We start from the raw sequence: 17,368 nt of genomic DNA, 5'->3' as shown, positions 1-17,368 counted from the left end.
GACATTTGGAAAATACATGCAGACTGGAAAAAACTCACATGTAAAATATAATCAATTCACTGGTAGTTTATACAATAGTCTGAAGTGGAATAGGTAATATTACATTGCAGGTAAACATATTATCAGCTTCAGCCAGGTTCAGGAACGAAGATAATGTGCAATTACAACATTTTCTATTTTTTGAACTCACAAAATGCATACGCAGGTTGCCACGTTGATCCATTAGAGAAAAATCCACAGTAAGTCTGACTAACTATTAGCTGGTCCTAAATTGGAGGGAGAAATATAAATAATTTAAGATATGCAGATGATACCATACTACTAGCAGAAACCAGTAATGATTTGAAACAAATGCTGATGAAAGTTAAAGAGGAAAGCACAAAAGCAGGACTGTAGCTGAATGTCAAAAAGTAATGACAACAGAAGATTTATGTAACTTTGAAGTCGACAATGAGGACATTGAACTTGTCAAGGATTATCAATACATCAGCACAGTCATTAACCACAATGGAGACTATAGTCAAGAAATCAGAAGGCTAGGACTGGAGAGGGCAGCTATGAGAGAACTAGAAAAGGTCCTCAAATGTCAAGATGTATCACTGAACACTAAAGTCAGGATCATTCAGACCATGGTATTTCCGATCTCTATGTATGGATGTGAAAGTTGGACAGTGAAAAAATCAGATAAGAGAAAAATCAACTCATTTGAAATGTGGTGTTGGAGGAGAGCTTTGTGGATACCATGGACTGCAAAAAAGACAAATAATGGGGTGTTAGAACAAATTAAACCAGGTCACTAGAAACAAAAATGATGAAACTGAGGTTATCATACTTTGGACACATAATAAGAAGACAGGATTTACTAGAAGAGACAATAATGCTGGGGAAAACAGAAGGGAGTAGAAAAAGAGGAAGACCAAACAAGAGATGGATTGATTCCATAAAGGAAGCCACAGACCTGAACTTACAAGATCTGAACAGGGTGGTTCATGACAGATGCTCTTGGAGGTCGCTGATTCATAGGGTCGCCATAAGTCACAGTTGACTTGGAGGCACATAACAACAACAACACAAGTATTGACCTACTGTGGATTTTGGATTTGCATTTATGGCTTGCAATGTTTAGCATAAGCCTATGCAACAACACTACATTTATATGATATATTATTAGTAGTATAAATTATTATTATGCTGTCAAAACTTCCTGTGAGTGATGGGGGGCGTTGTTTTATGGTTTTGTTTTTATAGTATGATAAATTTGTTTTTGTTTTAACGTAAGTCGCTTGGAGACCTTCAGGTATCAAGTGACTAATATAATAATAATAGTAGTAATATTAATAATAATAGTAATAAATTGTATTTACTTATTGACATCTCTAACTGTTCATACTATGTTTTTGAATTATTATACTTATTGTTCATTACATATGTTGTGAGCCACTTTGGGCACAATTTTGTGGGAATGTAGCATAAAAATAAACATAAGATATTATAAAACATGCAGAAGTGTCTCATAAAATAAATAATGGGAAGTGTACTGTCTAAAATGTTGAGATCCTGCCTCAAGCAAACCCTAAAATTTTAGACTGTAACATCAGTTAAAGAGGAGAAAAGTCAAGTGAAATAAGATTCAAAACTTAAAATTTATTTATTTATTATATTTATATCTACCCTTTGTCCAAGAAACTCAAAGTGGTGCACATGGTTCTCCTCCCTTTCTGTTTATCTTCACAACAACCCTGTGAGGCAGGCTAAGCTGAGAGACAGTAACTAGCTAGGGTTGCCAGGTTCAGGGCCTGAGACTGATCCTATATCTTTAGGAGAAGAGAAAGTCAGCCAAGTGCAGGTGTTCTTGCAACATTGTAGTGGGAAAAACCACAAGGTGGAATTCTCCTTTTCCCCTGCACAACTTTTAAAGATACAGAATGTGTACAGAATATGTACATTTTTTTTTTTACTACGTGACCAATATTTCCCACAGTGCATTTTTTTTAGCTTCAGGAAGGGCCCTGCTAATCAGTGATGCCCAAGGGAGGATGCTGCGGCAGAAATCCAGGGCTCCACTCAACAGAATGAGGAGGGCCCCCAAACAGCACAACTAATGTACTACATTCTTTTAAGTAAGTGAACTAATAGATGTTATTATCTAAGGGGTGTGTGTGTCAGATCATTAAGTCTATTATTACTTAAGGTTAGTATAGCACAGTGGGGAGGAGAGCCTGGCTGGGAGTCCAGGGTCTGTGAATTCAAATCCCTGCTCCTGTCTCCTGGGTGTCAAGGGCCAGCTAAAGATCACCCCCACAGTGCATGGCTCAGGGCAGAGCTTGGAAAAGTTACTTTTTTTGAACTACAACTCCCATCAGCCCCAGCCAGCATGGGCACTGGATTGGGCTGATGGGAGTTGTAGTTCAAAAACGTAACTTTCCCAAGCTCTGGCTCAGGGGTTATGTGCCCTGCCACCTGAGCAGCAGTGGGCAAGCTACAGAGTCCCAAGGAGCCCAGTTGCCTCCCAGCTGGCAGTTGCAGACAAGGAAGGGGCTGGCTTGTGCAGCTGTGGCAAGCTGAGCAGGTCCTAGCCAGCTGGGGAGGACTAGCCTCAGAGGGAGGTAATGGTAAACCCCCTCTGAATACCGCTTACCATGAAAACCATATTCATAGGGGAGCAATCCGTCGGATCGATTTGAAGGCAGTCCATTTCCATAATTACTTAACGGCATTAGTGTTGCCAATGTATACCTGAAGCTGTGCTGTTTCCTCTATTTCAAACAGCTAGACTACGCACGCATAGCAAAGCTGCCCGCCCACCCGGTCCTTCCTTGACTGACACATTTACTCCAGGCCTTCGGAGCGTCCTTTAGCTACCCAAGGCCCTTCCCATTTCTCCCTGATGAGCCCGGCGGCCGTCGCAAGCCTCCCCCCACTGCTCGCTGCCTGCGTCGGGGATGCGCCTTGGAACCAGATGATGATGATGAGCTTGAGCCCGGCGTCAAGAATGCTCCATTGTACAGCCGGCTGGTCACGTGACCCTCCGTTATCCAAGCCGGGCTTCGGGGAAAAGCCAACACCTCTCTTCTCCCCTCCTTACTCTACCCCTCCCGTCAGCTCCGCCCAAGCCAGAACCCGTTCATGATGAGGAGGGGGCAGCGGCCAGCCAGGGGAGCGCGCATGCGTTTGTGCGCCGGGCTGCTTTCCTGTTCTTTTCCCAGTGGTGCGGCGGCGGCAGGAGGGGGGAAGGAGGAGGAGGAGGAGGAAGGAAAGGTACGGTGGTGGCAGCAGCGGCGCGGAAGAAGTGAAGCTAAAAAAGGGCTAATTAGAGGCTAAACTAGAGAAGCCAAGGCGGACCGTGGAGCACCAGAAGGAATAACAAGCGCCGCACCCAGCTCTGTTGATTTCCTCGCCGCCTTGACGCGCCAGCTTGTTAGGACAGCCAGTCTGGAGCGTCCGGACATCTTCCACTCTTCGTCGCCGCCGCCTCCTAGCTACTGCAGGAAAATAAATCCCAGCCACCTCCCTCCAGATTCTGGCTTCTTTCCCCGCCCCTTCTGCATTTTGGGGAGGGCGAAGCAGAAATCTCGCTGGAAAGGTTCTCCTTTAAAAAAAAAAAGGGCATCCGAGGAATCTCCAAGCTTGTCATCGATTGCATTTGTAATTTATTAATAATCGGGGGAAAGGATTCAGACAAAGCGCTTGAGGGGAAAGGAGAAGAAGAGGACACCTTATTTCACATTCCTGTGCAGAGGGGAAAAGCGGAGGAGGGGATTTCTCCCCATAAACAGCCGAGTTCACTGCACCGCCTCCATCCTCCGCTGCTGAAAGGACTTTTTTTCTGAAAAGAAAAAAATCTATATACTGTTAGATATACTGTTTGACATATATATATATTTCCTTCTAGAAGGAGAATCATGTAAATCGGTTTTTTAAAAAAAAAATTAAAAAGGCTCTGTGGGCCGGGGGGGGAGGGAAGGAAAATGGGGGATGCTGCAGACGTCAAGGAAATGAGAAAGACGTTCATTGTCCCTGCCATCAAACCTTTTGATCATTACGACTTCAACAGAGCGAAAATCGCCTGTAATCTAGCGTGGCTGGTGGCCAAAGCCTTTGGGACAGGTAGGTTAGCATGTTTTATAATCTATCCTCTCATCCTGTGTTCTTGGCTTGGTTCTCTTACTGGGGTGAATCATCCATCCGCTGGGAATGTACAAGGAAAAGGGGTGGAGGTATACATTTTAAGTAACCTGTGCGTGTGTGTTGTATTTTATTGTACAATATTAACTGTATTTTTGGGTGCCACTATTGTTTACATGCATGAGTAATGGTAATTTGTGTTTCTGTGAATTCTTAAAATGCAGATCTTGCAGTGTGTGATGTGTTTAGGTGGTGCTCTCCTTCCCTTCCTCCAATCCCTCCCTCCCTTTGCCATAAAAAGACACCTTTTTACATTTAATAGCTGGCACAGAAAATGGGAGAACTGTTTCGAGTGCTGTTAGTTTTTGACATCTGAGGGTAGCCTGCAGTCACGTGGGCAAGGTAAAGAATAAGCAGTAACAGGAGGTTCTCCAGAGAAGGGCATTCAATGCCAGTTGTAGCCTTTCATACCTCAGGAGGGATTCCCTTGCCTGGATGTATTGAAGTGAATTCCTTGAATGCTCTCTAAAAGGTGAGAGACATCCATGCTGCTTACTGTCTAGGCCTTGTGGAGGACCATGTTCTTTTGTACAGTAGTTTTTTTTTCTGAACAAAGGGTTTCAGGCAATATTTATTTTTAAAAATCTTCTTTTAAAGATTTTTAAAGCTTCTTATATAGTATGTGATAATAACCAATAAGCAGGATTCCAAAATAGATGTGAAGTAGCAATTCCATAATTTTGTCTGTAGAATAACAGGAAAGGTTCCTCATCCTTCCTTCCTCATTCTCATTCCTTGCAATTCTGCAACTGTTGCATTTGAAGGGTATTGTTGCATATTGTAACAGGGCAAATATATGTGGTGTTTTGTTTGTAAACAGGTCTATAGGAACTGGCAATATTTGACAAGACAAAAGGTCTTTAAGGTGCCCCAGGTGGTTACTCAAACTTTCATGGAAATGAACCAAACACTTGCAAGTCCTTAGCCATCAAAGAACTGTTTTTTTTTAAAAAAAAATGGGAAGCTGCGTGCTATCTTTTTCAAATACTTTGCAAAACAAACAGTATTTTTGCTACTCTCCAATTATTACAGGTTTGTGTAAGAAAATGTTGATGTATCAGAAATATGAGGAAAACAAACTATGGGAAATTTCATAAATGACATATTATTCTACTGCACCCTACCTCCCTTAAGATTCATTTCTGCAGGTACAATCATGAAAACATCTTAATTAACACATTGTGGTAATGTTGGGATCATTCTTGTCTGGTAAACAAGTGAAACAGCATTCCTGCATTTTTAGCTGCTAGACACCAAGAATATAGTAATCAAGTACAGAGTAATCTATTGATGTTCTTGCATGTGTGAATGAAACCTAAGAATGCAGTCTTATGCACTCATTCCAGGCAGGAAGTCCCATTAATTCAATGAGACTTATTTCCAAGCAAACATATATATAGGATCAGGCTGAATGAAAGTATTTTTTCTTCTCATCATAGGAGAAGATGATCTACCGGTATGAGGAAAAAACCCAAGCACAACAGTCTTTTCCCTTCTATCTGCTAAGAGACAAATTTATTGTATTGACTTAAATACAACAGCAGCCTGTGGAATATTGAAGTACTTTTAAGTTGCAGACAGTAGTGATTAGGTTCAAGTAAGTCTTCCAAGTCAACTTGTAGAGGGAACAGAAAGTAGGAATATACAACATGAAAGACTAACATTATCCTGTTTGCACAAAGGTAGAACTTTGAAATAATGTCGGCAGAGAAGACATAACATCTTCTGTTTTGAATGCATTTTGTTACTCCTTTTCACAGAGAGAATCATTGCTTGTCTTCCAGACATATGGGCTTATTGCTCAGAGAAACAATAGACTATTATCAATGGATAAATGTTCCATTTGTATTTCTACCCATTGTTTGATTGTTTCAAGATAATATCTGAAGTGGCTGTTCATTCAAATAATCCTTTATTATTGAATTGGAACGGTACAGTGGTTTGTGGTTCAGTAGTACTGCATAAGTTCATTCTTGACCTGTTCTGTTGGTTGTGTAACCTGAAGACCCATAACCACTGTACTTTTTCTTGGGAATGGAAAAGTTCATTGGCTTATGTTTGATACCTAAAACAAGTTGTCTGCTTGCTGAGTTGCATGGCTTACACTATAGATGTCAAGCATAAAGCTCAAGGGCCTTTCCAGCCCCTTTAGGGGTCCAGTACAGTCCACACAATTCCTCCACGCTTGATGCCCCTAGTAGGACAAAAGGAATTAACACTATGCCTCCATTGAAATCTCACAGTAAGCCAGGTTTGCTGGCTTATCATGGTTTATTGTGCATGAGGAGAGCACCAGTACACACTGCCCAGTCACTCCCACTTCACTCCTCCCCGTCCACAAGTGGGAGAAATAAACCAGGAAGCCACAGTTAAGTCTGGCTTCCTGTTAATGTCTGAATCCTGGATCATGGTTTGTTGCTCTCTAAAAAGCCAGAAGTACTGGCCAGCCTTAAATTATTGTTTTTTGTTGGCTTATGAATCCTGACTTCTTGGGAAGCAAGAAACCACAATTCCAGACTTGGACATAATGGGAAGCCAAACATAACTTCATTTTCCTGATTGTTTTTCCTGCTTGCACTTGGGGAGGAATGAAGTTGGAGTGGTTGGGCAGCATGCACAAGCATACTGCTCATCCACAATAAAGTACACTTAGACTATGGCTTATTGTGATGTGCAAACATGGTCTCCCAGTCTCACTGTTGGCTGCATCTGTATGCTACAGTATCAGCCTGCGAAAGCATAAGCTACAATAAATCTTGTTAGCCTTTATGGGATTTTATTATTGTTATTGTTATTGCTGTTGTTGTTGTTGTTTTGTTATTATTATTATTATTATTTACATTTGTATACTTCCCCACCGAAGCTCTCTGGGAAGTTTACAACAATTAAAAACATTAAAAACAAATATACACATTTAAAAACACTTTTTTAAAAAAATATAAATTAAAAACACATGCTAAAATGCCTAGAAGAGGAAAGTCTTGACCTGGTGCCAAAAAGATAATAGTGTTGGCGCCAGGTGCGCTTCGTCAGGGAGATCATTCCATAATTTGGGGGCCACCACTGAGAAGGCCCTCTCCCTTGTTGCCATCCTCCGAGCTTCCCTCGAAGTAGGCACCCGGAGAAGGACCTTTGATGTAGAGCGTAGTGTACGGGTGAGTTCGTGTTGGGAGAGATGTTCCATCAGGTATTGTAGTGGCTTTTTGTTTTTGAAAGCAGAAGTTGCACTTTGAACAGTTAAAAAGTAATGATGGGTTTGTATGTGAAGTATGGGTTTCATGAATAGAATTGTATCAGACCCACAAAAATTGGTCTCTGGAGCCCACTTGTGACTCCACTGTTTTGACCCAGGAGTCGGTGCTTCCACCTTTAGCCCCTTTCTTCTTTCACAATTCTAGATGTTTAATTAATTGAAGCTGACAGTTAACTTGATTTGACAATCTGAAATTCTTACCTTTATTAAACTCTTGAAAGGTTATTTACATTCAAAACAAGTAACATTTGTTGTACTATACGTCCGTTTGTGTAAACTGCAAATACATTTCACTAGTCTAGCAATCCGTAATTAGCATTTTTGAATCATTGTGATTTCTATATATTGAAGAATGCCGCAGAGTTCAGTTACCTTTTTGTTATCATTAATCAGTTATTTTGGATATTTCACTGAGGCAGTATTCACTCAGGAGTCATGTGGCTCTGATACATTTCAGTAGTGCCTATTGACTGCTGTAATTCAGCAGAGTAAATTGGTTTAATGGCTCTGTCCCAACATGAGATTAGATTAGTCTTGGTGACAATTTATGGCATTTTGTGTGGTGGGGGATTCAGAGGGCTTAAAACTAGAAGAATTTTATTTCAAATTGCATTGTTTCAAGTTGTCATTTTTCTTTAGAAATACTTATGTTACTCTGTACTAGAAAAGTATTTGAAGATGAGGTGCATTTTCAACCAGACCCTTCAGAATGAGTGGACACTACTTAAAAGTTTGATGTCTGGGTAAAACAGTTTGAATTGGACAAGGCATGTTAGATGTTTTGTTAGGCCCTAAAAATATAACCTGTTTTGCCTTGATTTAGAATACCTCAAGTCCAAATCAGAGGCTCCTTTCACTAAATATCATCCCTCATACAGTATTTGACAGATAGGCTGCCATGCATCTTTAGGGCTGGGGACACCACAACCTGCAATCTGCATTCAGAGAAGCAATGGAATTCAAACTCCCTACCATCAAGGAATTTTTCCCCATTGATTTGCCTGCCATATTGATATGTTGCACAAGTGCTGTGGCACAGTTTAAAAGTGCATTTTTTCTCTTTTTAAAAATTGTAATAAGTACTAAAAATACTTGTGACTGGAAATAGGTATAAGAAAAGTATATACATGTATAATAGGTTAAATATTAAATCCTAAATAAAAATATCAGTACTATGAAAAAAATCTAAAACAACCAATAAAATAATATATAACATGTAGAAACAATTAGGGGTGCATTCTTGGTTTATACAAAGTACCAATGATCACCTAGCTTATTGCTCTGTACATTGCTTTCCAGAAAATAATACAATTTTTGTTAAGTGCCTAAAGAAGACAAGAGGCTATGCACTACAGTAGAATTACTTATAGGTAGCTTGGTGTTGGGATTGATGATGTTTTTGGAAGACCATCTCAAGGGAAACGGTAAATGTGTTATGTTGTACAACTGTCATGAAGACAAATACATGTAAATCTTGCCATCTTATTCCTGACTAGCCTAACTGTAAAGCTTCCTGCCTTATCATACTAAAACTACTGGCTTAGTAAACCATGTTGTCAGAACCATTTTGGATTCCATGTGCCCTTTTTCTAGGCAAAGGCTGTGCCAATATGGATGTTACTCATAGGACCTAGATTGGCAGTACTGTGATAGCTGCACATGTATATGTGTGACATTGGCCTATCTTGAGTGAGATTTGAGGTAGAATGCTTACTTTGGCCCCTTCTGCACTACACATTTAAAGCATTATCATACCACTTTAAACAGTTATGGCTTTCCCCCAGGAATCCGGGGAACTGTATTTTCTTAAGGGTGCTGAGAGTTGTTAGGAGACCCGTATTCTCCTCACAGAGCTACAGTTCTCAGTGTGGCTTAACAGTCAATCCTTCTTCCCAGCGAACTCTTGGAATTGTAGCTTTGTGAGGGAAATAAGGGTCTCTTAACAATTCTCAGCAACCTTAAGGTGCAGTTCCCAGGATTCTTTGGGGGAAGCCATGACTGTTTAAACTGACATGATACTGCTTTAAATGTATAGTGCAGATGGGACCTTTGTCTTTGATGAAGCTGTACCTCTTATCCTGTCATTATTCTGCAACAAAATGCTAGTAGGATGGTGACATAACTCTTGAAATGCGCCTTCACCCTTTGCCACTTGCTTTAAGCTCCCCTCTCCTTAAAGCTGCAGTTGGCCCTGTAGAAGAAAGTGTGCATTTCCCAATGTCATTCCTATCCCAATGTCATGCCTAGTTTGACTCCAAGAGTCTAGAAAAGTCATCATACTTGTGATCGCTTGGGTGGTCATGTATCCTTTTTTTATATATAGCCTCCCGTTTACCAGTTCAGCTTTCTGCTTGTCACATGTATTTTTTCTCGAAATAATTCAGCACTACAACAAATTGGACAATGGTGTCGAGATGGATATCTTTGGTGGTCTGAAGAGAGCTGGGCTGACTGCAGGCTTGTCAGATCAACTTTTTTCTTTACTTTTTTTCTCGAACCCCAAGACCCACCATCTGGTGACAGGCGTAAAAGACTTAGAATTAAAGAATACTGTGTTCCCCAGCAGCTGGTTGTTTTTGAACCCTGGAATTTGTTTTGTGTATCAGAGCTGAACTGAGCTTGTTGTCCTTCCTCTCACAAATCCTCTCCTGGCTTCCCACACCCCCAGCTTTCTTTATTTCGGCAGTATAATGGGGGGGGGAGTCATTTTATATTTGCCATTTTTAAACATTTGAGAATTACTAGTAGATCCTGATCTATCTTCTCCCTACCCTTGGTCTAAAACTCTTCAACAAATTAGGTAGGCAACGTTTAAAAAGAAGCTTTTTTAGCTAAAACAATTTCAATTTTTCTTGCTATGGCAGTTTTGGTGTGTAGCCTTTTCCAGAGGGATAGCCTGGTTAGTCTGTTGCAACAAAAACAATGGGCAGAGCAATCCAACTCAGGAGAAGCTGATGGAAGAGGAGCTAGTGGGAAGGTCTACGGCATCCAATAGCTGTTCAGGAGCCTTTGGGCCAGCTGAACGCTGGCTCAGCTGGGAGCTGCACACAGGGACAGGAAACGGAAAGCTGGCTCCCATGAATATCCCTACTGGGGAGTAAGCACTCTCCATAGATTTCCATTGCAATTATCTTTTTAGACTGACCTTTTTCCTGGTATAACTTTTGTCTGGATTGGAACCTGCAGGAGCACTCCAAACATGAGTAAGATGTGGCCTAAATTCCCCCCATGGCTCCTCCTCTGACCCCCCGCCCCGAATGCCCCCTTTTTGAGGCTTCTACTGGGCTGGCCTTCCCCGGAGGAGCTGCAGCTGAGCCAGGATGGGGGCTTCTGCCAGCAGAGCCAGGACCCTGCTGGCTCAACCAAGGGTCTGCCATACCCAACTTCCCTCAGCCCGGTGTAAGTGTGAGTCGGATTGCATCCTAAGAATCTTGTGACATCTTAAATACTAACAAATTTATTACTGTAGGGCCCAGCTTCCCTGCGTTCCGGTAATGCGGCGGCTTTCCTCCCCTCTTTAAAAGCCGCTTTTGCGGCATTTTTGCACGACGCGCCCCATTAAAGTCAATGGGGTTCCGCCTTATGGCGATTTCCGCTTTACAGCGGGGGTCCGAAACGGAACCCACCATATAAGCGGGACCCTACTGTATAGCATAAGCTTTCATGTACTAGACTTTCACTTTCAGTTCATCAGGATCATGAAGTATTGCCCTGAACTGTGCTGTTGCTGATATAAATATACATGGTTGTGGGGGCAATTGTAAACAGAGATTAGAGGAAAATTAACTATAGATAAATATAGACATTGACTGTTAACATTATTACCCCTGACCATTTACAAAGGATGTGTGTAGACAATGGCACAAAGATGCTAATTAACACAAGTTGTGTGATTAAAAATCCTTTAACTCAATTTAAACCACATGTGATAAATTTATCAAAAGATTTAATTCCAATTAATCATTGTCATGTTGCAGTCTCCCTTTGAAATTCCATTGTTTGAGAAAAGCCACCTTAAGGTCAATGGAAGTGCCTCCTGGGAAATCTAATCCCCCCCCATTTCTGAATATTGTCATTTCTGATGTCAGATTTGTGTTCTTTTATTTTATGTATAGTCTAGCCTGTTTATCCTATTTAAAATCCAGAAGGACATTGCTGGCAAATGCATCATATTGGTAGATGAGCGGGTAAATAAATACGTGGTGTAGTTGATGTTATTAGGATTTGTAATAGTGTTTCCTGAGGAGATTGATTTGAGGATAGAATTGGCATCTGGATTTATTACAAGATCTGTTCCCTGTATTTGTGCCTCTTTCTGAGGTCTGTTGCCATATGTAGCAGTTTTAGGATGGGGGAAAATTTGTAAGCAAGGACTGGCATACCACCCAAGGCCTGTGAGGGGAAGTATTGTCCAGCACAAGCTGTAGATCCTTGATTATATGTTCTCGTGGTTTTAGCTGAAAGCCAGACGTGACAACAAGTGGTGTTTTATTGCTTTCTTTTCTATTTCTGTCTTGCAGATTATTCCTGGGTACCAGTCTGTCTTTGTTGATCTTTGGTGTGTAAACGGTCCTTGCAGAAATCTACCTAGCTCTGTGTCTGTATTATATTCTATAGCTTTGTTCTTTGTGTTCTGTTGTATATTAGTGATGCCCATTGAGGAAGAGCCTAGTCAACAAAGGCATCAGTAACCATTTAGACTCTTGAAGCACTAAAAATGTGGTTTTCCTTCTGAATACTTAGGATGCTTCTGTTGCCTTCCTTGCTCCAGAAGTTCTGGTTATCTGACTTGTTCTTGATGGCCTTTTGAAGCTAAAGGTATTTCACCCTTCCATATGAACCAGCTGTGGCAGTTTTGTCCTTGGACAACTGCCTGAGATTAGGAGTTAGCTCAATAGGGGTGAATAAATTGGAACTCCATCAAAACAAGTCAGAGTTGCTCCTGAAAAAGCAGAAAAGTGTGTGTTCTAGGCAGGGCTGTGGAGTCGGTACCCCAAACCTTCGACTCCAACTCCGACTCCTCTATTTTTCTACTGTCCGACTCCACCCAAAATTGCTTCCAACTCCACAGCCCTGGAAAGGGCTGTAAATGTCTTTTATTTATTATTTATTGCACTTGTATACCACCCCATAGCCGAAGCGCTCTGGGCGGTTTACAGCAATCAAAAACATTAAAACAAATATACAATTTAAAACACATATTTTAAAAATAATTTAAAACACAATTTTAAAATTTAAAACAATATAAAAACAATTTAAAACACATGCTAAAATGCCTGGGAGAAGAGGAAAGACTTGACCTGGCACCAAAAAGATAACAGTGTTGGCGCCAGGCACACCTCGTCACAAAAATCATTCCATAATTTGGGGGCCACCACTGAGAAGGCCCTCTCCCTTGTTGCCACCCTCCGAGCTTCCCTTGGAGTAGGTACCTGGAGGAGGGCCTTTGATCTTGAACGTAGTGTATGGGTGTTCGTATGGGTGAACGTAGTTTGTATTGGGAGAGGCGTTCCATCAGGTATTGTGGTCCCAAGCTGTGTAAGGCTTTATAGGTCAAAACCAGCACCTTGAATTGAGCTCGGAAACATACAGGCAGCCAATGCAAGTGGGCCAGAATCGGTTTTATATGTTCGGACCGTCTGGTCCCTGTTACCAATCTGGCCACTGCATTTTGCACAAGCTGCAGTTTCCGAACTGTCTTCAAAGGCAGCCCCACGTAGAGTGCATTGCAGTAATCCAATTTAGAGGTTACCAGATCATGGACAACTGAAGCCAGGTTATCCCTGTCCAGATAGGGACGTAGTTGGGCCACCAACCGAAGTTGGTAGAAGGCACTCCATGCCACCGAGGCTACCTGAGCCTCAAGTGACAGAGATGGTTCTAAGAGAACCCCCAGGCTACGAACCTGCTCCTTCAGGGGGAGTGCAACTCCATCCAGAACAGGTTGGACATCCACCATCTGGTCAGAAGAACCACCCACTAGCAGCATCTCAGTCTTGTCTGGATTGACCCTCAGTTTATTAGCCCTCATCCAGTCCATTGTTGCAGCCAGGCACAGGTTCAGCACATTGACAGCCTCACCTGAAGAAGATGAAAAGGAGAAATAGAGCTGCGTGTCATCAGCATACTGATGGCAACGCACTCCAAAGCTCCAGATGACTGCACCCAACGGTTTCATGTAGATGTTGAACAGCATGGGGGACAGAACTGACCCCTGCGGAACCCCATACTGGAGAGTCCAGAGTGCCCAGTAATGTTCCCCAAGCACCACCTTCTGGCGGCGACCTGCCAAGTAGGAGTGGAACCACCGCAATCCAGTACCTCCCACTCCCAACTCAGCTAGTCTCCCCAGAAGGATACCATGGTCGATGGTATCGAAATTGGAAGCTCCCATAGGAGCATTTTTATCGCTGCTTCAATATGCGCTGATGTTGGCATCACAGAATTTGTCTTCATCTGGGTCCTGTGTCATACACTGACACACAAAACGTTTTGCTTCTTGAGTTATGGTGAAATGCTCAAATACAGCTGACTTCATGGGAAGCTTCTTTGACATTTTGAATTTATATTTTTAAAAATTTGTCAATCAAAATTTATTTTGAAGCTGGAGTCAGAGTCGGTCCATTTCTACCGACTCCGACTCCACCCAAAATTGCTTCCGACTCCACAGCCCTGGTTCTAGGTGGGGGTTGCACTCCAGTAAAGAGTGGGTTTGCAGCTTGACAGTGCTTCTGGATTTGCAGATATGCTTCATATCAGTTCTGGCTGATACAGTAGCTGTTCCTGTTTCTGGAAAAGATACCTCCTGTGTCCCCTGAGTATCTTCCTGATTGGACTACTATAATGTGCTATGATAGGGCTTCCTTTCAACCAACCGTGAGCTGTCCAGCTTTGCCCTCATTGTGTAGTACAGAGTGTTGCTGTACCTGTTGCCAGAGCAAACCTCTGCTTCAGCACAGCCTCTTCAGAAAGGCATAAAATTGGGCTGTGTTTCTTGTATCAAGACTTCAGCCTCTTTGTGGTAAAAGCTTTTTGAAAATGGAACATAAATTGCTTCCTGATGTTATCTCTCTTCATCTTAAAGTAGTTTCTACTAACTTCAGTTGATATTCTTACCAATGTTATACTTATGGCAAGCCAGCATGTGCACAAATAACTAGTTAAAACTGCTCATAGCAGGGAAAGAAGCAGAACAATAATTTACTAAATTTAGTATTATATTCCTAGTTCCTGGCTTATTGTAAATTTGAAACAAGTGTCCCATGCTTCTTCTTTTTCTCTCTATAAATGAAGGCATGGTTTTGTGAACTGAGGGTTGAAGATAAGTAAAAAAAAGCGGTGTTCTTTCTTCAAAGCAATTTTTGTAAATTTCAACAAAATGTCTCCCTTCTGGGATATTTCCCTCTCTGCAGCAGATCTTGCACAGGAAGGACCTGCAATTTTACGGTTTGCACAAGGTTTAGTCCAGAGTTTTACACTAAACAGTTATTTTTCCTTTTGGAACTAAATATACAAAATGGAATGTTTAAAAAATGAGAATTCCTTTCAGACCCTGTGGACAAAGTGGGCAGAAAGAGACTGTAAAGGTGGTTCTGTTTCCTGTAAGGTAGCTGACCTCCTTGGTTCTTTCCTCAACTTACATGGGTTGCAAATGCACTAGTTTAGGAGGCAGAGGTTTCCCAGTCCTCCACATCCCTTAGTCACTGGACTGGGATTGCATTAATTGCCAAAAAACTTGTAGAACCTAGCTGCTGACCTACCTAATTCCTTTGCTTTTCTGTGCCCCATAGTTTCATTGGCTGCCTCCATAGCATGAGTGCTGTAACAGCAGCTGTGAACATGATATGGACACTTTTTTTCAGTACTTAGTCTTACAGATGGAATTGCATTAAAAATATCAACCTAGCACTCTCTAACAAACCTGTTAATGAATGGTAAATCAGTGTTGTCCTTCAAACACACCCCTTCTTCTTCAAATGTCATTCAGTAGATATTAAATCTATACCCTTAAGGTTGCACATGTACTCTGAAGGTTGCACTATTTTGTCGAGTTCCCAGATACTGCAGGACAAGTTGTGTATAATACTCTAGCTTCCCTATATGCCTTCTCTATATTGCAAGATCTTCTATAAATTGAATCTGAAAGTTTCAAGTATCAAAATCTACCTTGCATGCAAGTTTGGGTAGATAATTCCAAAAACAATTCCATCTACAAGAAGCAGGGTTATCACCAGCTTCCTTATGGCATGTTCCACATTCTTTTTATGTACGCCTTTGGGTATTGGCACAGATACATAGGGTGAAGGAAGAAAATATTGTTTCATAGTCTGATCTCTTATATGTAGGGCTGGATTGGACCTTGCAAGTATCATCCAAATGGGCACATGTTGTTTAAGAAATATTCTAATTCTGTGTCAGACATACTTGGCACAAGCCTGCTCAGCCTACTGGGATGATATGGATCCAAATGGTGCAGTTCACGAAATGCATTTTATTACATTTACATTTATTGTATAACTTTAACTTCTACAAATGAGCAAAATTACCCCACTGAGCTATTTACAGTTTTTTGGACTATTTTGATTGGGAAAATGGTGCATGTGGAAAGGTTTAAGCACCACCAGCCCCAGTGCTACTTCCTCATTCTTCATATCAGCCACATCCGGCAGCTAATTTCAATAAACTAACAAACCTCGATTCTGATCATGGCTATTCCACTTAGTGTGCAGTTTGATCTAAGAATGATTTAAGCTGATGCTTGAACCATCTGAAAGGCTTGTAGTTGCATGCAAAATAGTTGACTTGTCCCAATCCAACTCTATAGGACCTGTTTGTCACACAGATTATGAACTAGTGTGCAAAATTAAAAAGACCATTATTTACCCTTCTCTGAGTTAGGTTTTGGCAGATTTTGCAGGATGGGGAATGAAAGCTGGTCTTGTAAAGTGAATGTTTCACTTCATAAAAATGATGGAATTTAGGATTTTTTTACTTCATACTGTGATTATAATGTAATTCAAACATTTTTCCCCACTTTTGTAGAAAATGTACCAGAGGAGCTTCGAGAACCATTTTATACGGATCAGTATGACCAGGAACATATTAAACCTCCTGTTGTTAATTTGCTGCTATCTGCTGAATTCTACTGTCGTGCTGGGAGTCTTATTCTGAAGAGTGATGCTGCCAAACCGCTCCTGGGCCATGATGCTGTTATCCAAGCGTTGGCACAAAAAGGCCTTTATGTCACTGACCAAGAGAAACTAGTAACAGAGAGAGACTTGCACAAGAAACCCATTCAGATGGTGAGTTTGGGCATTAGATCTTGGTTCCTGAAGTAGTATTCAGTTGTAGCCCTGGTTGTTAGCAGCATTTCTGTTTGGGTTTTAAGTTTTTAATAAATTAACTTTTAAAAATGTTTTGTAAATGAAGTCACATCTTATTTTGCAAGAAAGATGTGATAGAGTTAAGTGGATTGTCTTTTTATTTCTTCGCTGTGTTCTCCCACTCATTCAGAATATTTAGATTCAGGAGTTGTGGGAATTCAGAAGATAGTTGTTCTGGATCGGGGCAGCCAACATGGTGCCTTGTAAATGTTGTTGGTCTACAACTCCCATTATCCCTGAATATCAGCAGTACTGGCTGGGGCTGATGAGCATTGTAGTTCACAACATCTGCAGGGCACCATGCTGACTACCCTTTCTCTGGATAGTAAAAATGTTGACTTTATATTGGGTTGTATCCAACTAAGGCATATTATTTATTTATTTATTTATTTAATTTAATTTAATTTATATACCGCCCTAAGCCCGAAGGCTCTCTGGGCGGTGTACATAAAAGATAAAACAAGCACAGTGTATAAGTACAATAAATACAATAAATCAAGAACCAAAAACAAACAATAAAAGAACCAAACAACGTCTAAAATACAAG

The 17,368-nt window shown here is 41.2% G+C and overlaps 1 protein-coding gene across 3 annotated transcripts in view; it reads left to right on the top strand.

Moving 5' to 3' along the window:
* Positions 1–2,828: 2,828 nt before the first annotated feature.
* CAMSAP2 (calmodulin regulated spectrin associated protein family member 2) overlaps positions 2,829–17,368 on the top strand; it is a 123,136-nt gene continuing 108,596 nt past the window's right edge. For 2 of the 3 annotated variants that reach the window (XM_061633922.1, XM_061633921.1), the window contains exons 1-2: positions 2,829–4,107; positions 16,481–16,740. In XM_061633922.1, coding sequence (XP_061489906.1) covers positions 3,969–4,107; positions 16,481–16,740 — 399 coding nt within the window. In that variant the 5' untranslated portion in view covers positions 2,829–3,968. Of the gene's footprint in view, positions 4,108–11,958; positions 11,997–16,480; positions 16,741–17,368 lie in introns of all 3 variants that reach the window. The other variant, XM_061633923.1, reaches the window with a different exon arrangement.

Source organism: Rhineura floridana, chromosome 6 (genome assembly GCF_030035675.1).
Source record: "Rhineura floridana isolate rRhiFlo1 chromosome 6, rRhiFlo1.hap2, whole genome shotgun sequence".
NCBI lineage: Eukaryota > Metazoa > Chordata > Lepidosauria > Squamata > Rhineuridae > Rhineura > Rhineura floridana.
Note: the sequence above shows the minus strand (reverse complement) of the source record. Positions and strands in the feature narration are given on the sequence as shown.